A 20,784-nucleotide genomic window follows, 5' to 3' on the forward strand; every position below is an offset into this window, starting at 1 on the left:
AATATCATACAGGACGTCCTAAGATTATCACTCCGCAGCAAGAAGATGAAATTTTGGTAAGAATTGCGCAAAATTCTGAAATAAGCACTCGTCGATTGTCTGCAGCAACTGGAATAAGCCAACCATCCGTGACTAGAATTTTACACAAGGAAAATTTATATCCCTATCATTTTATACCTGTGCAAAATTTACTTCCAACAGATTATCGAATCAGAGTTCAATTTTGTCAGTGGCTAAAAGGAAAATTGAATAATAATCCAACATTCCTAAATAACATTCTTTTCACGGATGAAGCAACCTTTACCAGACGCGGAGTTTTTAATTGGCGAAATAGTCATGCCTGGGAAACCGAAAACCCTCGTTTAAAAAAAGATAGACATTTCCAGCACGAGTTTAAAATAAATGTGTGGTGCGGTGTAATAGGCAATACATTACTGGGCCCAGTTGAATTACCTCCTAATTTAAATGGAGAGTCATATTTAATTTTTTTAAATAATGACTTAGTCGACCTCTTGGGAGATCTTCCATTACAACTAAGAAGAAATATGTGGTTCATGCAAGACGGTGCTCCTCCACATTTTTCACGTGCTGTGCGCGAACATCTGAATGAAACATTCCCTCACCGTTGGATTGGACGTGGTAGTGAATTTCAGTGGCCACCTCGCAGTCCCGATTTTAATCCACTTGATTTTTATGTGTGGGGTTACATGAAATCAATGGTCTATGCTGAACCTACTATAAATACACGAGACGAGTTATGGAATAGAATTCAAGATGCAGCCAATTCAATACGAAATAATCCTGCTACATTTTTTAAAGTCAGACAATCCTTAACCAAACGGTTAAATGCGTGTATAAATGCTGGTGGTGGTCATGTTGAAAACCTTTTGCAGTAGCTCATAATTAAGCTTAAATTTAATTTAACTTCGCACAACATTAACATGTAGGTTTTGATAACAGTTGTCGTAAGTGGTCTTAGTTCAAGTCTGTTCTAATGTTGTATTTCGTTTTATTAACTGGCGTACAATAAATTGTTTTATTACGTAATTTTTTTATGGTTTCAGTTTAATATTGTTATCAATTATCAATTACGGTTAGGTAAATGTCAACATTCCATGCCATGCTTGTGTCTTAACAGATTAATGCTACGTCGACCACCGTGAAATGTAGTGTAGTGAATTAGTAAAATTCAAATATCTCGAAAATCGTTAATATTTTCAAGATCAAAGAAGTATAGCTTTTTTCTACAGAAATGATGGGGCTATCCAAATTAAACAAGTATGTTGTAAAATAATGAGCGATAAAAAATTTGTAGCTGATTTCATCTAATTCATATGGCGCATGTGGCGACATCTACGAGTTAACTCAAATCCTCTCACACATTATTGTTTACCCTTACAAAAACTATAAGTCAACTATGAGTCATTATGTAGAAAAGTAGCTGATCTATTAACAAAAATCTATTTTATTTTTTTCGCTTTAACATCCTGTATCTCAGTAAGGAGCAGACTAAGACCCATTATTGTTAATGAAAATATTATTATTTTGGCCTCCTGAACGTACATTTACAATTTGGCCCATTACTTATGAATCACCCTGTATATATTACTATATAACCAAAATAAGTGATTCTGAGAGTGAAAATGGTGATGATATAGAAAAAGCTTGGAATATTGGACGTTCGGCAATAATTCCCGAAAAATCTAGGGAACGTTATGAAATGACGTACCAAATTTTCAAAAAATGGTGTGGAGTAAAGAATAAAAATACGAGTGAAAAAATCTTGTTGGCATATTTGGTCGAAAGAAACGGAAAATTAAAAGCTGCAGGTAGTTTATGGGCCGAATACTCAATGTTGAAAGCGACAATTTTTTTACACGAATCCATTGATATATCAAAGTTTTCAACATTATTTGCCTTTCTAAAAAGAAAAAATGTTGGGTACAAACCTAAAAAAGCTAGTGTTTTTACCAAGGATGAAATGTTTAAATTTTTAATTGAAGCACCAGACGAATTGTTTTTAATCCATAAGGTAAATTTAGATTACTTGTAAAAATACGAGGATATATTTCCGACAATGTATTTTTTTAGGTAGCAATGATATTAGGAGTAGCGGGAGCATGTCGCAGAGAAGAGTTATATAAAATGACTATTAAAGATATAGAAGATCGTGAATCTTTTATTATTATAATCATTCCAAATACAAAAACCAATATTCAGCGCACATTTACTGTCATAAATAAAAAAACGAAAAACCTAGAACCCGTTCTAGAACGGTAAGTAAATTACTTACCGTCGTTTTAGCCGTAGCAACCAGTAAAATCAACTTACCGTCATAGAAACACTACTCGTAAATAAACAAAATAGTCCGATCGTGCAAAAAAGTTTATATCTATTTTTAGTTAAATCCTCGCTTATGTGAATTTTGGGATCAGCTTTTAACATTGATTTGGATTTAAAAACTAAATTTCGAGGTTTATAACCGGTGAATTTTACTATAAGTGGACGTCGTCTGTCATTGTTTTCCTCCTTCTTAAAAGTGGTGGCAGCGGTCTATAGAATCCGCGCCAGTTTTGAGTCCCATTTTATTTTTAAAAATCTCTAATACTTTCATTTCCGTATCCTCTTTAACCTCCTCGGGAATACCAAACACGCGTAAACAACAACGTCTTGAATATTGTTCTAAGTCGTCCACTTTTCCTTTAAGAAGCAGCAGGTTTTCTCTTTCCAGCTGTACGACATATTCTTGAAGATGTTTAATTTCCTTTATAACCAAATTAGCAATTTTAGAGCAAACATCTTGACTTTTCAACAACTCCCCTACAGATTTATTCACCACTTCTTCTATCTGCCGTAAATTCTCCGCTGATAACTGCATTTTAAATCACTTTAAAACATTTATTTAACGGAGCGAGTTTTATCGTTACTACTCACTGTCAGCCATCTTTCCTTTCTGGTCGAGATTTCTAACTGGGAACAAGTAGCCAGAGATAGAGCGAATTCTATTTTATTTTCGTATTTTCGTGAGAAAGTTTGAATTATAACTTTCTTACGAAAATACGTTAACAAGCATGTGTTCGCAATATGTATCGGATTAAAGTGGTTTGAACCGGTTTTAAGACGCTTGAACCAGAGTAAAAGGCGGCAACGCTTTTCGTTTGGTCGCAGTTCGTCGAGATTATCGAGACGGAGTATTTAATTTTTCTTTAATATTCTGATCAGTTCAGATATTGATAAACGTTAGAATCCCTGCAATTTTCATTGCAACCATAAAAGTGTTTTTAGTGATAATTAATTTGTATGCTACAGTAGGGCCCCGACATTCACGACTTCAGCATTCGCGGTTTCGTGTATTCGCGTTTTAAACTTTGCTACCTTTTTCAACATTCGCGTTTCGATTATTCGCGAATATGTACGCACTTTTTTCTTTATTCAAACGGTGCGCCTGCTGTACAAGCAACCAGCTTCCCATCACGCACATTTGACAATTTGTTTTGTTACGGTTTACGGGGATTCCCTTAATTTCGATCGATTTTAGTGTTTAGGTTATGTGTTTATTTCTGTGATATTTACTTGACTCAGGTTAGTATTTCTTTATTTTTTTTTACTCTATAATTTCTTATATCCGATTAATCTTATAAACTTTTAGAAACTATTATTCTATTCAACATGGCTACAAAACGACCAGCGAACGAAATAAACTTAATTGCCAAACGCGCAAAGTCAGTTATGACATTAGAAAAAAAGATTCAAGTTCTTGATATGCTGCGAGAAGGGAAAAAAGCTACCGAAGTGGGCCGTATCTTTAGTGTAAATGAATCAACGATAAGATCTATAAAGAAAAAAGAAAATGAAATCAGGAATAGCGTAAAAAGTGGCATCTGTTCATCATTAAAAGTAACATCACAAATTCGTGATATGAATATTGAGAAAATGGAGAAGTCTCTTTATATTTGGATTGAAGATAACGGCCGCAGAAATATACCATTAACCAGAGCTAGATTAATGGATAAAGCCAAGGATCTTTATTGTCATTTTTCGGGTGATATAAATTATATTGAAGATGACTCTAAATTTAAAGCGAGCAGAGGATGGTTCGAAAGATTTAAATCTCGATTTAATCTTCATAACGTTAAGTTATGTGGAGAATCAGCTTCAGCTGATCATCAACAAGCTGCAAAATTTCCTGATGAAATAAGAAAATTAATAGAAGAAAAAGGTTATTGCCCTGAACAAATCTTTAATGCGGATGAAACCGGACTTTATTGGAAACAGATGCCAACACGAACATACATTTCAAAAAATGAAAAGACTGCTGCTGGATTTAAATCAGCTAAGGATAGAGTCACACTTTTATTGTGTGCAAATTCAAGTGGAGACTTTATTACAAAGCCAATGTTGGTATACCGGGCAGCTAATCCACGTGCTTTAAAGAACAAGGACAAAGATGCTCTTCCTGTGTATTGGCGAGCTAATGCAAAAGCTTGGATGACTTCTCATATATTTGTTGAATGGTATAAAGAGTGTTTCGTTAAAGAAGTGGAACGTTATCTAAAATCTAAAAATTTATCATTCCGTGTTTTATTGATATTGGATAACGCAACATCTCATCCAGTTGATGTTCTCAAGTTAGGTCATCCATGTGTGGAAGTAGTATTTCTTCCTCCAAATACAACATCCTTGTTACAACCTTTAGACCAAGGTGTTATAAAGGCTTTCAAAAGTCATTACATCAGGCACGCGTTTGGATTTGTACACGAGAAATTAGAAAACGACAGTTCCCTTTCAATAAAAGACGTGTGGAAACTATACAATATTGAACATGCTATTATTAATATAAAATGTGCTTTAAATGACATTAAAATATCGACCGTCAGTAATTCATGGAAAAAATTGTTAAAAAAAGACACCGAAAAATCTTCTGAAGTTGATGAGGCAATAGACAAAGCTGTGCTCTCTGCACGGTTGCTACCAGGAGACGATTTTCAAAAGGTGGTAGCAGCTGATATAGAATCTCTTGTCAATGAAGAAAACGAAGAGTTATCCAATGCGGATTTAGAAGCACTCCTGATAGAGAGTGAATCAGGATCGGATGAAGATGAGGTTATTTCTCCTTGTAATAAATTATCGTTGAAAGAACTTAATTCTTTTATACAAGAAGCAAATCATCTTGCTGAAAAGATCGTAGAAATGGATCCCGTAATGGAACGTAGCATAAAATTTAAAAATGGGTTAAATACTCTTCTTGCTTCTTACAAAGAGCTTCAAAAGGATATGCAAAATAAAGCTGTACAACCTACCATACATTCATTTTTCAAACCATCGTGTTCTAAATCAGTGCCTGAACATGTTGATGAAAGGTTAAGTTAATTTTTATTTGTTTTTTTTTCTTAGTTTATTTCTTTGATATTTATTTTTGAGTTTATTTTTATTTGTCCGAGTTTATTTTTTTAACTTTAAATGATTATTTTACTGTACATATTATATTTGAATACAAATATTGTTGCAGAAAATTTAGTCGTTTTATTTTGAAATATTGTGTGTGTTTTATTTAACATAACTAATTTTATTAATTTTAAAAATCATACTTATTCAAATTTTTAATTTTGTTACTATTTTTAAATAAAACATCTCTCCATTTGATTTATTTCGTCTTCGTTTTACTTTTTAAAATGGCACAGAAGCAGTTTCTCTTTTATAAGATCGAGTGCTTCAACATTCGCGGATTCAACATTCGCGACGTATTTTCAGAACCTAACCCTCGCGAATGTTGAGGCCTTACTGTAATAGTTTTTTTTTTAGTTTTTAAGTGTTTTAGCGGTGTAGCGGTATCAACTTTTCCATAAAGGTTTATTCTATTGTTTGGGTAAGTGGAATAATTTATTTAATTTTTTTATCTTTCTTATTGTAAAGAATAAGTTTTTGATTTCTTATATCTAATTTATAATAATTTAATTCATTTTTGCGTTTTACTTTAACTTTCGATTTTTTTTTTTATTTCGTTTAAGTTTAAAAAAGTTAATTGTTAATTTTTTGTAATAATATTTGTTTAATTCATTTTGTATTCCAACTTTAACTCAGTTTTTAGGTTTTTATAAGTTTTATGTTTAAATTTAGGTAATTTTTTTTATTATTAATAAACATTAAATTAAATAGTGTTACTATTATTAAATAAAAATGGTTCGGTCGAAAGCAAAATTGTCAAGTAGTAGACAATATAGCTCGCAAGCAACGAGCAGGTCGCAAAGAAATATTAATACGGCGAATAGAGAAATTTTATCGCCAAAAAGCGAAGCGGCGTTATGGTGACCCGTTGTCGTTTTGAAGCGGTTACAGGTGAACGTACCAGTAAATCCTGACGGTCGTGCACAGGCGGAAGAAGCTACTGTAACAACGATGGAACCTGTGCCGGGACCGTCGTCGGCCGTGGTAATACCCCGTTTAGGAGAGGGCGAGATAGAGGAATGCGAAATTTCTCAGCCGGGCCAGCAATCAAAAGCGGAATCACGCAGACCGTACGTGATCGTCGTTTTGGACGATGTTTGTAGACACTGCAACACGAAATATTTTACCAAAGAAATTACAACCAGATCCCAGAAGAGAATGCTGTGCTGTAAAGATGGAGACGTACGGTTGCCGGAGTTAGGTCGTTGCCCGGAGGAAATCAGAAGATTATTGGTCGAGAGAGACGCGATGGGTAGGAACTATAGGGAAAATATTAGAGCGATTAACGGCCTGTGGATCTTTTACCGCCTCGATACCGTACGCGTAAACGTTGGGCAAGGAGCGTGGTCCTTTACAATATGTGGACAAATATACCATTTTGCAATTGCAAATCCAATTCTTGACGTGGAAGATTTCGCAAATCCGAAGGTGAATCAATATTATTTGATCGAACGGCGTATGCAAAAATTGGAGATAGAGTTGTGCGGAGGTCATCGACATTATCGAAAATACGTTACGTCGCGATAACGTGTGGGTATCGTCGTACAGGACGATCAAAGAAGTTTTAGAAGAAAGAAGAGTTGAAGGCGTTGGCGTAGCAAATATAGTGGTGGGTTTTAAAAAAAATATACGACGTATAAATAAATATTTAAAAATATATGACGTGGCGTATTTGTTGGAAATGAGCCGCCGTACGATGTAGATTTAAAAATATATCCGAAGAGTAGAAACGCACAACACGAATTAAAAAATTTGAATAAATTAGCCGATCCGATGGTATATCCGTTGCTTTTTCCGTACGGAGAGTACGGTTGCGACGTAACGCTACGGCATCAACTAAATACGGCGAAGAATGTTACCATAGGGGAGTTTTACAAGTATAGGTTGCAGTGTCGGGAAGAATTTTCAATTTTACATAATTCGGGAAAACTGTTTCAACAATATATCGTTGACGAGTGGGTCAGAGCTGAAGCAAGCGAATTATGTTATTTGAAGCAAAATCCAGAAAGATTTAGGCTCGTATCGGCCGATGTAGTTCGACGATGTTTGAAAGACCAATTTAGAGGTACAGATACCAGAATTGGCAAAACATGGGTGTTACCCACATCGCATACAGGATCTATAAGATACAAGAATCGAAAGTACTTGGAAGCGTTAGCTATGGTAGCCAGACACGGGAAGCCCGATCTCTTTATTACAATGACGTGCAATCCGATATGGGATAAAATTCAAAACAATCTTGAATACGCCCAAAAGTACAAGGACTTGGTTGCGAGGGTATTTAAAACGAAATTAAACGAATTCATCGACGACATCGTCAATAAGCAACTTTATGGAGTCGTGCTCAATTACATGTACCCAATCGAATTTCAAAAACGTGGTTTACCGCACGCCCACATTTTAGTTACGATAAGACCCGAAGATAAATGTGAAGATGTCGAAAGTATAGATAAATTAATTTCTGCCCGTTTGCCGAACGAAAACGAAGAGTCCGGATTACATCGAATAGTCGCCGAGTGTTATATACACCGTCCCTGCGGCCGAAACAATCCGGGCGCGTCGTGCATGCGCGACACAGCGTGCACGAAGAAATATCCGAAGGATTTTTGCGAAGAAACGATATTGCACGTGGGTCATATACAACAGCCGCAATACAAGAGACCGTACGACGGTCGATCGATCCAAATGCGAGATGTGGTAATCAATAATAGAAGCGTCGTTCTTTGCAGCAGGTACGCTGCGATGAAATAGAAGTGCCACATAAACTTCGAGATATGCGGATCGTTGGCCTCTGTAAAATATTTGCATAAATACGTAGAAGTAAATAAAGGACCGAATTGTATTACAATAGAATCGCGCAACGAAAGGACGTCTTGGAATGGAACGAAATCGACCGATATTTAGAATGTCGCTACGTTAGTTCGATGGAAGCGGTTTGGCGTTTGTTTGAATATAAATTAAATGATAAATCCCATACCGTCGTTGTACTCGCCGTACACATGCCAAACGAACAAACGTTCATCGTAGACGACGATGCCGAAAATGCCGATTTAATGGCATATTTTCGATTGAACTAGATCGATCCGGACGCGAGGGACCTTAAATATCCGGAGATACCCGAATACTACGTGTGGGAGGATCGCGACGGCAGTTGGAGAAGAATGCTATTGGCGCACGTAGCGGGTTCCACATCGTTTGAGGCGTTGAGAACCGTCAACGAAACGGTATGCGAAACATTTCAAGAAGCCTGCCGGAGAATGAAAGCGTCGATGAATACGATCGCTGCATGATCGAAGCGGCGAATAACGCTCCTCCGAAACGTCTTAGGCGCCTATTTGCTCTTATTTGTTTGGTTGCCGTAGATAATGCCGCGTTAGAATTCAATCAACTATGGTTGAATCACCGAATCGCGTTAATGGATGATTTCTTTTACGCCGGTAACGACGAAAGCTTAGCGGAAGCTAAAGCGTTGAGAGAAATCGAAGAACAACTACTGCGAAACGGGAAAACGTTGCAGGCGATACGATTACCGTCGGTGGACGAGGAAGCGTTACGAAACGCGAGAAGAACGGCGGATGAAGACGTAAGAGTTGGAGGAGAAGAGGAAGAACAAGAAGAAATCAGAAGGACATTAAACGGTGATCAATTAGGGGTATTTGACGAAGTGACGCGGGAAATCGAATTTAATATGGTAGGATTACGGACAGGACGTAATTTATTTTATGTAGACGGGCCTGGGGGCACGGGAAAAACGTTCCTGTATAATACTCTGTTGAAGTACGTGCTACGTCGATACAGAAACAGTGTCATCGCGGTAGCGTGGACCGGTATAGCGGCTGTACTGTTAGAAAATGGAAAAACCGTGCACAAATCGTTTAAGTTACCATTACAATTAAACGAAGATTCCTTGTCAGGATTTGCCGTCGATAATCCCGAATCCGCTTTTATTAGAGACGACGTGCAGTTGATTGTTTGGGACGAGGCGCCGATGTCGCCTATCTTCGCGTTGCACGCCGTCGATAGATATTTAAAAGATGTTATGTTAAAAGAGTTAAAAGAACAGTTAAACGAAGAACAGTTAAAAGAAAGACTTCATTGCGAGCGAACAGACGTTTCAACTTGTTCCGACAGTTAAACCTTCTCTTCGCACGTGCAACTGAGTTTATTTAGTTTATTTTTAATCCTTAATGTTTGTATTATTTTAATGAATATGACGGTCTACCGAAGAAGGGCAGGGTTCTGAAACCAGGTATAGACAATAAAGAAAGAGAATGATCAACTTATTTATCTTAAACTCACTGGTGAATATGGATATAAACGATATCAATAGTTAAAAGAAAGACTTCATTGCGAGCGAACAGACGTTTTCTCGAGCAGTTAGGTTATCATGTTCACACAAAAGTTAAATATATACCGCGAACCCATCGTGGATAATTCGATCGCTAGAGAAGAAGTGCATAGTAATTCTTTTCAAAACAATGATATATTCACCATTGAACTGAACCAAGAAGATGTTTTATTTTCGTTCTTCGAAAGTTATATACGTATTGAGGGGGATCACAAAGAAAAATTAAACGATCCAACTGATACCATCCAACTAACGCACAACTTACCAACATTTCAGCATAACGGTACTGAAATCGAACGGGTACGTGAACCCGGTTTAACATCATTGATTCGAACCCTTCTTCAGCAAAACGAAGTGGAATGCAAATCTTTAGAAATAGGCGGTTTAAAATGGCCACCCGAAGGAAATTTGCCTACAGTTAGTGCGAACAAGGATTTCATGTTTCAATCATCCTTCTAGAAACTTCTATTACGCAAAAACTGCTTAATTTGCATTTTAGATAACAATAACACCTGACGTGCGAATTGCATCATCCTTCTAGAAACTTCTATTACACATTTCCCCACCCCCATTTTCTTCATACATATAATTACATGTTCTAAATAATTTATTTAGTTTGACAGCTATTTCCAAGCTAACAGGTTACGCTTTATTATTATTAATCTACGAAACGAACTATGTCTCGTCTAAGTCAATTGGGTCAGTGTAATTACCCACCGAAAAAATCAATTTCTGAGCTTCAACCAGACCCTCCATACCCAAACGGCTTAAAAAGTGTTCTTGGCCGTCCGTGGTACTTGAACTGGGGGCTGGATTCGTAATTGATTTACCAAGACGCATCGCTGAAGATATTACCGACGAAGAAATTATCGAACTTAGCAAAATGTCTATAATTTATAAGGGTGCAAAAGACATTGGTAAAACACACCCTGTATATTTATTGGATTTCGTCAAGAAGCCTGAAACGTAAAAACTTTCCGACCGATGACCCAGATATTCATCTGCATGAATGTAAATGTAATTGTATTATAAAAGTTGTGTATACTTAAAAATTCAATAATAATAAATGTATTTCTTAAACACATCATTTTGTTGTTTGTATTTCACATTACAGCCATCAATTCAATCCGCTTAAATTCAATTAAATGAGTAAGTTTTATCTATTTGTAATTTTTATTTTAAAATGTTTCAATATACAGGGTCATTCACGACGACCGTCCATTAGAACTTTACAGGGTTTTGGCCCTGTACAAAAATTTGAAAATTCAGATTTAAGTATTATTAATTGCGTTCTCTTCGACTAAAATATTTTCCGATTTCTAGCACTTCCGGTTATACCGGAAGTCGCCACCTACCTTATTTTTTTAAATGGAACACCTATATATTTTTACAAATTTGGATTTGTCTGTTTTCAAGATTTATGAATAACTTTACTTTTTGTAATGGAGTATGTTTTGGTACCGAGTACGGCTGTCTAGAACGTTTAGTCACTTTACTACGGCACGTTAACTTTTCGAAATATGGAAATACCAAAAAAAATCAGGTGTGTGGAAAATATTTGAGAGAGTAAAAGAAAATGAAGCAAAATGTTCGACATCAGCTTTAGCAAGTCATTTAAAAACAAAACACAAAATCGATATTAAACAAAATAATAAAAAAGAAATAAGACTGCTGTTGAATCTTCTGGCATGGTGTATTTCATTCAAAGAGAATCCATGGCAGAATTGTTAGCCAAGTGTGCTGCTTATGATGGCTTTTATATTTTTATATTTAATTTATTTTAATATACTTATTTAATTTTACTTTATTTTATTTATTTATTTTTATTTTTTTTTTTGACACGTGCGGCACGTGCGGCGCGAAAAACTGTGCCACTGCCACTGCGTGGCGCGTGTTCGTGTCAACGCGAGTCGCGCTGCGTCGCGACGCGCGATCAATTTGCGCTGTCATATTGATTTCCTATTGCTACAAAAGTACGCGCTGCGCTGTGTCATGTCGCACGCGTCACACGCGTCTCAATTTGCGCCTAGCCTTAGACACTGAGTTTTTGATACTTTTCAGAGTCTACAAAAGAAAAACGGACCGAAAAAATTGCACAGAGGACATGCTAATGGTAGCAAGACAAAGAAGAGAGGAGGATATTTCAAACAGACAAATTGCAAAGGAATTGAAAATTGACGAATCCACTTTAAGAAAAAGGCTTAAGAAAGGATGTGGTACGTCAAAGCTTGGACGTTTCACATCCATCTTTCACCGACAACAAGAAGAAGAGTTAGCAGAACATTGCAGGCAGTTAAGTCTAAGATTTTATGGGCTAACGTTTAAGTCCTTGCAACGTTTGGGATTCGAGTTTGCAGAAAGGAATAATCCAAACCACCACTTCAACAAGGAGAAAGGCAGAGAAGGAATGGTCTCGAAGTTTCATGAAAAGGCACAATCTTACTTTGCGGATTCCTCAGAAAACAAGCGTGGGGCGGATAATGGGATTCAACGAAGTGCAAGTAAACAGATACTTTGATAATCTAATGACAATTTTTGAAAAATATAATTTCCCACCATCATCTATTTTTAATATGGATGAAACTGGTCTTTCTACCGTGCCAAATCGAATACCAAAAATGATTCGTACGAAAGGAAAAAGGGCTGTCGGAAAAGTTGTCTCCGCTGAACGAGGCCAGCTTGTAACTGCGGTATGCTGCTTCAGTGCCTCAGGAAACTACATACCACCCACTTTAATTTTTCCTAAAAAGCGCAAAAAAGACGAACTTATGAATGGGGCAGCACCAGGTTCAATGATGATGATATCTGATTCCGGTTATATTAATGGTCAGTTATTTATTGAATGGCTGGCACATTTTCAAACACATGTAAAATCATCCGAAGAATATCCTGGTTGCATTAAACGTCAACAATCTAAAATTTATAAACATACAAAATTTCCCCTCAATAAATTTGATATTCCATCTGGAAGCTTTGAACACATCCATACTGACTTTGTAGGCTCCCTTACGCCTTCGCTTAATTATTGTAAAAATGTTTTGCATTGTGTGTGGATGTAGCGAAGATGAAGTTGGAAAATTATTTTGTTTTCCCAAGAATAAGGACAGGTTAGCATTTTAATTATATTAATTTTTAATTTCAATAGTATTCAAATTTTTGATAACACCGTGTTACTTAGGGTAAGAAGCAGTTGGTGTTTGATAACCAACATTTATTTGTTATAATGCTTTTTTGTTATATGTACTTTATCAATTGAAAACCACAGACAAAAACGGCCAACCCAACCCAACCTGTGAGGGTCATCCCGGAGAAGACGAGGACAGGGGTTTTTAGTGTAATTATATTGTAATTTAAATATAAAATTTTAAATCGCCAATGGATTTCTCTTTATTTTGCATTGAAATTATAAAATTATAACTTTTTGATTTGAGGTGCTTTTTATTGGTCTATTAAGCTGTAACTATTTTGGCTTATGCAAGCTAAATATAGCTTAATAGATCCACAAAAAGCACATTAGATCAAAAATATTTCTGTATTCAAATTTTAAATTAAATAAAAGATTTTAATTTGGCGCCAATTGCATTTTTGCTTCTCACTGCCATCTACATAAGTGTTACATGATGAGTGAGAGAGACCGGTATATATTGGATCTCGCTTTCACAATGGAGTTGGCCGTCTGGTAGTAGTCTGCACGGTATGTTAAGTCACTAAAAATAAAATGAAGTCAGGATTTTAATACCCTCACAAACCGCTAGATGGCGCTGTAGACGCAATCTGCAATCTGCATTATCTACAGAAACAAAGCGTTTGTGCGCTTGTAACGTAAAACTGAAAGGTGAAAACAATCGTCCATTTCTGTTTCGTTTTTCGTTGTGATAATCTCGGCTACTAGGAACATTGTTATTTCTGACTTTTATCTCGCTTTAGTGTTTTATATATCTTAGTTAAGTGTTTGGATAAGTTAGTTTAGTGTTCTGTATAAGTTAGTTTAGTGTTTTCTATAGGTTAGTTTAGTGTTTTATTGACTTTACTAGTTTTAATTTTCCTTTTAATACTACGTTATTGCTGTGGAAAGGTAATATAGAATAATGAAATTAATAAGCTGAAATATATAAGGTTTTGTTTTGTTTTGCGTTAAATAGCAGAATAATGTCGAAATACGTTGGATGTGCAATTAATGGTTGCTTGGATATAAAGTCTTCCCGACATCGTTTCCCCAATCCACATAAACAGCCTGAGCGTTTTAAGAAATGGATTATTGTATCTGGCAATGCTATGCTTTTTGAATTGGATCCTGATAAGGTGTATTCTAACCGGAGAGTTTGTCATGTCCACTTTCAGGAAAGCGACATTACTTCTAATCAATTCATTGCGAGAGATTCAATACCATCGTTAAGATTACCACAACCTTTAGGTATGTAATACATACAAATTAAATTAATTACAACATACATATTGAGTGTAATGGCAATATAAATTGTAAATTTATGTTATTTTTAGAATTACCCCTACAGGAAAACATTGATCCAACAGAATCTTCTACATTGGACAAAGGAGTTTCTGAACCAGGTAATTTTATATTTTTGTAATGAATAAAGAATTTAGGTTTTAAGCTTAAGATTTTCACCCAAGCAGGTAGATTTCACTTTGTTCATATCCTTGTTCAAAAAGAGTTTTAAAAAGGTTCTGAGAGGCAGGTAGAAAGATTCCATCTGTCTGCCTATTATAATCTTTATGGAACAATTTAACAATTCTTTACTTCTTCTGGAGTTTAGTTTTGTTTACAGTTTATTTTATCAAAAAAAAAAAAAAAGTTTGTAAAATTATTAACATTTTAATGTAACAACTTTTAATTAACTTTACTTTAATTAACAACTTTTATTTTTTATTTGATTTTTTCATCTAGCTTCATCAGCCAGTCATTTTGATAAGCTAATTTCACTTCCTTGTCCATCATCACAAACTGCAAATAATCCAGGTAATTGATTTTTCATTAAATATATTTGTAAATTTATATTTACTTATACTTATTTTATTATAGAAGTGTCGATAGAAAAGGACGTGGCTGAACCCATGCTTATAAAAAGACGAAAGATTAGTAAGTAAATTTTTCTAATTATTTTTTGTAAATTTTATTAATTATATGTTTCAATTTAAAAACAATTTTGTTTGCTATTTATGTTCGCAATCGAATTAAATGATTAAAATAAAACGATTTTATTATAAAACAAATGTTTGTTTTTGAAATCTTTACGTCTATTTCCTTCTTGCTTGCAGCTTATAGAGGGCAATTATCTAACACAGAATGTGGTAATAAAGCAAATATAATGCAGACTGTGAGAACATTGAAAAAACAAAGTTATGTCCTGCGGAAACGAAACTTCACTTTAAGACAACGGTTTCGTAAAGCAAAACAGATGTTTTTAAATAACCCACTTTGTGGGTATAATAATTTAAACCCAGTGTTGTTAAATTTCTGCAGAAGCCAATTAAACTTGGCAAAATACAACAAAAGAGGTCGACGATATTCTGTGCAGGATAAACTGTTTGCTCTCTCCTTATACAAGCAATCCGGTAGAAGCTACCGCTTCTTAACCTTTAATTAGTCGCGTGGCTCCATATGGCGCCAACGGACTTTTAAAATCTTGTATTCTTTTGATACATTTTTCTAGGAAGTTCTAGTTTGAAATTATTCTTTTAGTATAGATTTGAGATACATAAAATCGGGCTAACATTTTTGCTTTATAATAAATTTTGAAACCAGAGTTAATTTAGTGGGACCACGCGCCGCTTGGATGCCATTTGTCGCCACGCGAGTAGTGACGTAGACAAAATTTCTCACAATTGGGTAAAACCTAACCTCACATCTAGTCGTATTTCTCAGTTGTTTTATAAAAATGACTGAGTCGAGTGCTGATCAGTGTGCAAGAAGTGCAAAAGCACGTTCTAATTGGGAAAGAAACCGTCCCCTTTCTCAAAAAGAAGTGGAAAAATACATCTTGGAGAGTGAATCTGATAGTGACACTTGTATGAAAGTAAATTCAGAAAGTGAAATAAGTGCGGTAGAAGACCATGTTGAATATAGTGAACATGATACTGACACTCAAGAAAGTGATGATTCTGAAGAAAATGTTGCTTCGTCACCAACACATGGGAATTACTATTGTGGCAAAGACAGAACGACAAAATGGTATAAGGTACCACCTCCCAAAACCAAAACCCAAAAATACAATATAATAACTCATTTACCCGGTTGTAAAGGGCCTGCGAAAAATGTTACAACTCCTGCGGAATCTTTCATTTTGTTTTTTGATGAATTTGTTCTCGATTTGCTTATAGAAAATACAAACAAATACATCATAGAAGTAGTAAAGGACAAATTTTCACGAACAAGAGATGCTCGTTTAGTTACTAAAAACGAAATAAAGGCGTTTTTGGGTCTTTTGATAGCTGGCGGAGTTATGAGGTCATCCCATTTGAATTTTGACGACTTATTTTCGGCAGATGATATGGGGAACGAATTTTTTTATACAACTATGAGTAAGCAGAGATTCCTGTTTATACTGCGTTGTGTCAGATTTGACGAAAAAGCAACACGAGCTGAAAGACAAGAAACTGACAAACTAGCAGCTATCCGCGTACTTTTTGATTATATAGTAAATAAATGTGGTCAACTTTTTACTCCGAGTGAGTATCTCACAGTTGATGAACAACTGGTAGCTTTTCGTGGGCATTGCAATTTCCGCCAGTACATGCCTTCCAAACCAAACAAATATGGTATAAAAATATTTGCTTTGGTTGATGCCAAAAATTTTTATAATTTAAAAATGGAGGTGTATCTAGGAACGCAACCAGATGGGCCGTTCAAAGTAAGTAATTCGCCAGGCGATGTTGTTATCAGACTAATTTCTCCTATAAGCAAATCGGGAAGAAATATCACCGTAGATAACTGGTTTACCAGCATTCCCCTAGCCGATAATTTATTAAAAAATCATAAAGTGACCTTAGTCGGAACAGTCAGAAAAAACAAGAGGGAAATACCGGTGGAATTTCAACCGAACAGAACGCGTGCTGTGAAGAGCACCTTATTCGGCTTTACTACAACTACAACAATGATGTCGTATGTCCCAAAAAAAGGAAAATCTGTTATACTACTTTCAACTTTACACAAAGACGCCACCATCGATAAAGAGTCAGAAAATGCACTGAAGCCTGAGGTATTAACATTTTATAATATGACGAAGGGTGGTGTGGACACCAACGATAAACTTTGTTCCACGTATAATGTTGGGCGAAGGACCAGAAGATGGCCTATGGTAGTTTTTTTCCATCTAATTAATGTTTGTGCCATAAATGCTCTTGTTATATATAACTCTACAAATAATGGCAACCCCTTGAACAGAAGAAATTTTCTGAAGAAGTTAGGTCGAGAACTGGCAGAACCGTACCAAATAGAACGGATGAATGATTCACACATTCCACGAAATATTAGAAAGAGATTGCATAGCCACTTCGATGAAGAAACTGTCGTCGAGCCACCTACAACAGGAGGCCCAAAAACCAAAAAGAGATGTTACATCTGCCCCAGATCAAGAAACATATCAAGCAGAGTAAGTTGCATAATTTGCAATAAACATGTCTGCCAAGAGCATCAAAGAACTCAGTGTGCCGAATGCTATGAATAATACTTTGTCCACAGTGTCAATGATTCATATTTTTTATTTTTTTTGAATGTTTTTTTTTTAATTTTAGGAATGTAGTTATGTTTAGTTGATAATAAATGTTTAAAAATAACTTTCATTAATTTTTGTCAATATAAATAAACTCTAACTAACCGATATACACCTTTGGCGACACTTGGCGCCACGCGAGCACTAACGTCATTCGGAGGACGCGACTACTTAAAGGTTAAGCACTTTTTTCTCCCTACCATCTCGCAGCACAATTACTAACCTGCTCCAAAGAATTCAAATTCGACCTGGATTAAATAAAGTAATTTTTGATAATTTAGGACAATATACAAAAAAAAACAATGAAGAACGAATGTGTGTTCTAATGTTTGATGAGGTGTTTTTGGATGTTCACACCAATTACAATATGAAATTCGATGTATTTATGGGATTTGAAGATCTGGGACATAAAAAGGCTATGAAAATAGCTGATCGGGCTTTGGTTTTTATGGTCCAAGGTATAATTAAAAAGTGGAAACAACCAATCGCATACATGTTTTCGAGTGGGGGTGTTAATAGTAGCACCCTCATGACATTAATAACAGATGTAATAAAGCGGCTGCAAAGTTGTGGTATTGAAGTTGTCGCAACCATATGCGACCAAGGTGCGGCAAATCAGGGGGCATTAAACATGTTAGTGAAATCATCTAATCAAACACAAAATGATGAGGCCAACACATTTTCTGTTAACAATCAAACAGTGGTGGTAATTTATGACCCTCCTCATTTACTAAAAGGAACCAGCTTTTAAAAAAAAATCTTGTATGGAGGACAGGTAATGAAGTCCTTGTTGCAAATTGGGAACATATAAAGATGACCTATTATGTAGATGTGATGAGTGGAGATCTTCGTGCTATCAGAAAAGTGACAGAGGAGCATGTTAATGAACAAAAAATGAAAAAAATGAAGGTAGCACATTGTGCTCAAATTTTTAGCCATACAATGGCAGCTACCATGTCGATGATGGCACGAAATAGTAAGTTAATAGTAACTGTACTACAAATAAAAAATCATTGTATTAAACTCTTTCTATATTCTTTTACAGATGAAGTGAGCAGTGATGGCAAAATCAATATACCAAAAGAGGCGAAGCAAACAGCTCGTTTGCTAAAATTTTTTGATTCATTATTTGACTCAGTGAATGGGACTCTTATGAGGAATGTTGAAGGAAAACCGCTGAAAATGGTTGTGACGAAAACCAGCGAACACCGGGAGTTTTGGAGGGGTATGGTAAAGAAAATGTAAAATACCATTATAAATTTTATAATTTTTTAGACGCCATAAAACAAATTTCCAATATGAAATATGAAGATCGTGTGACAAAAAGGGAGTCGACGCCTCCTTCTTTAAAAAATTGGCTCGTCACGTTACGAGGGATGCTGCTGATTAGTAAACTAATTGAAAGAAGAAAAATAATGTTTTTCGTCCCTCGACAATTCAATCAGGACCCCCTGGAGAATTTGTTTGGGCAAATCCGACAAATGAGGGGTCGAAATATTAACCCAACGTGCCAGGGGTTTAGCGACTCCTTTAAATCTGTTCTAGTAAGAAAAATGTTATCTCCGCATTTGGTTGGAAGCAACTGTGAAGAGGACGGAAGTTCGATGTTACTGAAACCTGTCGTTTTTTTAAACTCCTGCAGAGAAGAAGACATTTTTGAAGAAGAAGAATGCCAACTTCCTCAAGTAAGGAATCAAATTAATAACCCGGTACAAAGTAGCGTTTTTACTTACGTTGTTGGCTACGTGGCGCGGAAAACCACACAAAAATTTCGCTGTCAATTCTGCGCCACCCATATAATTAATAAAAATCCAGATAGGAGGAAGACAGAACATGCATTTATTGTAAATAAAGAATATGATAATGCAAAATTAATATTTTGTACAGAAACATTTTTAAGTAACATGAAAGACTGTTACAATATAATTTATTATGTATTAGATAATGATTTTAAACGAAATCACATTTTAAAATATATTAAACAAATTATTAAAAAAAATGTTACATTTACGTTTATATGTCACCATACGGAGATAGTCGACTTTATTTTAAATCTGCTCATTACACTCATTTTATTTAATTTTTGCAAAAAAATTAACAACATTGTAAAAGGCAAAATCACAAACATAAATTTTAAAAACTGTTTGTTTCAACAAGCAGAAATTATGTATTTAAAAAGAAAGAAATAAATTTGTTTTATGTACTAATTACTTTTATTTATCGATTTAATTAACAACTGCTAATAATATACATTTTATTTTATACCGTTATTTTGCAACTGATAAATCTATTTTCTAAATAAAAGAAATTGTGAATTTTATCTTGGATAAAGTTGAAATTCACATTTTTTCAATTTATTTGGAAAATGGACTTGTCATCTTCAAAAGTATAAACCAGTATATAAATACCTATGTTTAAATTTCGCGCTTTAAGACAACTAGTTGCCACACTATCCGCTTGGGTGCGCTGAATTCAATGGGATCGAAAAATAGTGGGGAGTTAAGCTTCTATTTACAAATATATATTTTTCTATGGTAGTCTGTGGTGAGAGAGTCGTCGTCGGACCAGCGTCGAATCCACGTCGTCAGATAGAAGAAATTTTGAATCTCAAGAGATAACCTCAAAAATTTAAGATAATTTTTTTAAAAGTCAAATCAATCCTGTAGACAATCCAGAAAATTAGTTAGTGCCCGAACACAAGAGACAATCCATAATCCAGATACCACATTGAACTCCAATCCTTTCTTTTACACAGTGAGTCGGATGATAATTTTATTTTATTATTTAACATAACTTACAAAAAGAAAAATCAAAGAATCAAACTCAAAGAACAATTCACAAGAGTTTCCTATAATTTTGATGAATACTTACTTGTGGGTAAAGATTTATTAGTTTTCTTGAATAACGTTCATTTATTTAATTCTATTTTTCTTCAACGAGTTTGATGACAACTTAAGACATCGGCCATTTGTTATTTTCAAAGAACAGTTCTAACGAGTTTTATCCTACTCTCTCTCTCTCAAATAATAAACGGGTTCTCTCTAATATCGATATTTCAGTCGATAACCGCAGTTATCTATTTTATTTAAAAATTTATCTCTCGAAAATAAACATTGTTATTAAAGTAAATTTAGGAAAACCATTTTTTTTGTTACTCATAAAACGAGTTAATTTGATTTTGTGTTTAATTAAATGAATTTTTTGTCGAACCTGATTAATATTCTTTTGAACCTGAACTTGCCCAAAACCCTGAGTTTTTAA

General features: G+C 35.1%; 4 protein-coding genes and 1 long non-coding RNA gene across 5 annotated transcripts; all 5 read left to right on the forward strand.

Moving 5' to 3' along the window:
* The first annotated feature begins 1,634 nt into the window (after positions 1 to 1,634).
* LOC111419266 (tigger transposable element-derived protein 1-like) lies at positions 1,635 to 5,524 on the forward strand. Its single transcript, XM_071196594.1, has 2 exons — positions 1,635 to 2,032; positions 2,092 to 5,524. Exon 2 carries the CDS (start codon positions 3,670 to 3,672, stop codon positions 5,368 to 5,370), a length of 1,701 nt encoding a protein of 566 aa, XP_071052695.1. The 5' UTR covers positions 1,635 to 2,032; positions 2,092 to 3,669; the 3' UTR covers positions 5,371 to 5,524.
* Positions 5,525 to 7,218: 1,694 nt separating this feature from the next.
* On the forward strand, positions 7,219 to 8,522 carry LOC139430139 (uncharacterized). The gene is made up of 2 exons (XM_071196793.1): positions 7,219 to 8,177; positions 8,297 to 8,522. Exons 1-2 carry the CDS (start codon positions 7,219 to 7,221, stop codon positions 8,520 to 8,522), a joined length of 1,185 nt encoding a protein of 394 aa, XP_071052894.1.
* Positions 8,523 to 12,582: 4,060 nt separating this feature from the next.
* On the forward strand, positions 12,583 to 13,169 carry LOC111419269 (uncharacterized). The gene is made up of 2 exons (XR_002706936.2): positions 12,583 to 12,900; positions 13,059 to 13,169. It is a non-coding gene; the product is annotated as an uncharacterized lncRNA (long non-coding RNA).
* Positions 13,170 to 13,624: 455 nt separating this feature from the next.
* LOC139430140 (uncharacterized) lies at positions 13,625 to 15,399 on the forward strand. Its single transcript, XM_071196794.1, has 6 exons — positions 13,625 to 13,868; positions 13,936 to 14,207; positions 14,294 to 14,362; positions 14,700 to 14,771; positions 14,835 to 14,891; positions 15,071 to 15,399. Exons 2-6 carry the CDS (start codon positions 13,943 to 13,945, stop codon positions 15,397 to 15,399), a joined length of 792 nt encoding a protein of 263 aa, XP_071052895.1. The 5' UTR covers positions 13,625 to 13,868; positions 13,936 to 13,942.
* A 291-nt stretch (positions 15,400 to 15,690) lies between these two features.
* Positions 15,691 to 17,563, forward strand: LOC139430141 (piggyBac transposable element-derived protein 4-like). Its single transcript, XM_071196795.1, has 2 exons — positions 15,691 to 17,010; positions 17,546 to 17,563. Exons 1-2 carry the CDS (start codon positions 15,691 to 15,693, stop codon positions 17,561 to 17,563), a joined length of 1,338 nt encoding a protein of 445 aa, XP_071052896.1.
* Positions 17,564 to 20,784: the final 3,221 nt, after the last annotated feature.

Source organism: Onthophagus taurus, chromosome 6 (assembly GCF_036711975.1).
Source record: "Onthophagus taurus isolate NC chromosome 6, IU_Otau_3.0, whole genome shotgun sequence".
NCBI classification, from domain to species: Eukaryota; Metazoa; Arthropoda; class Insecta; order Coleoptera; family Scarabaeidae; genus Onthophagus; species Onthophagus taurus.

Excerpts from the sequence above, each read along its gene's own strand:
- LOC139430140 (XM_071196794.1), top strand. The coding sequence starts at position 13,943 with ATGTCGAAATACGTTGGATGTGCAATTAATGGTTGCTTGGATATAAAG. Across the intron at positions 14,208-14,293 it reads AAGATTACCACAACCTTTAG|AATTACCCCTACAGGAAAAC; the intron begins GTATGTAATACA and ends TGTTATTTTTAG. Across the intron at positions 14,772-14,834 it reads ACAAACTGCAAATAATCCAG|AAGTGTCGATAGAAAAGGAC; the intron begins GTAATTGATTTT and ends ATTTTATTATAG.
- LOC111419266 (XM_071196594.1), top strand. The coding sequence starts at position 3,670 with ATGGCTACAAAACGACCAGCGAACGAAATAAACTTAATTGCCAAACGC.
- LOC139430139 (XM_071196793.1), top strand. The coding sequence starts at position 7,219 with ATGGTATATCCGTTGCTTTTTCCGTACGGAGAGTACGGTTGCGACGTA. Across the intron at positions 8,178-8,296 it reads AGCGTCGTTCTTTGCAGCAG|AATCGCGCAACGAAAGGACG; the intron begins GTACGCTGCGAT and ends GTATTACAATAG.
- LOC139430141 (XM_071196795.1), top strand. The coding sequence starts at position 15,691 with ATGACTGAGTCGAGTGCTGATCAGTGTGCAAGAAGTGCAAAAGCACGT.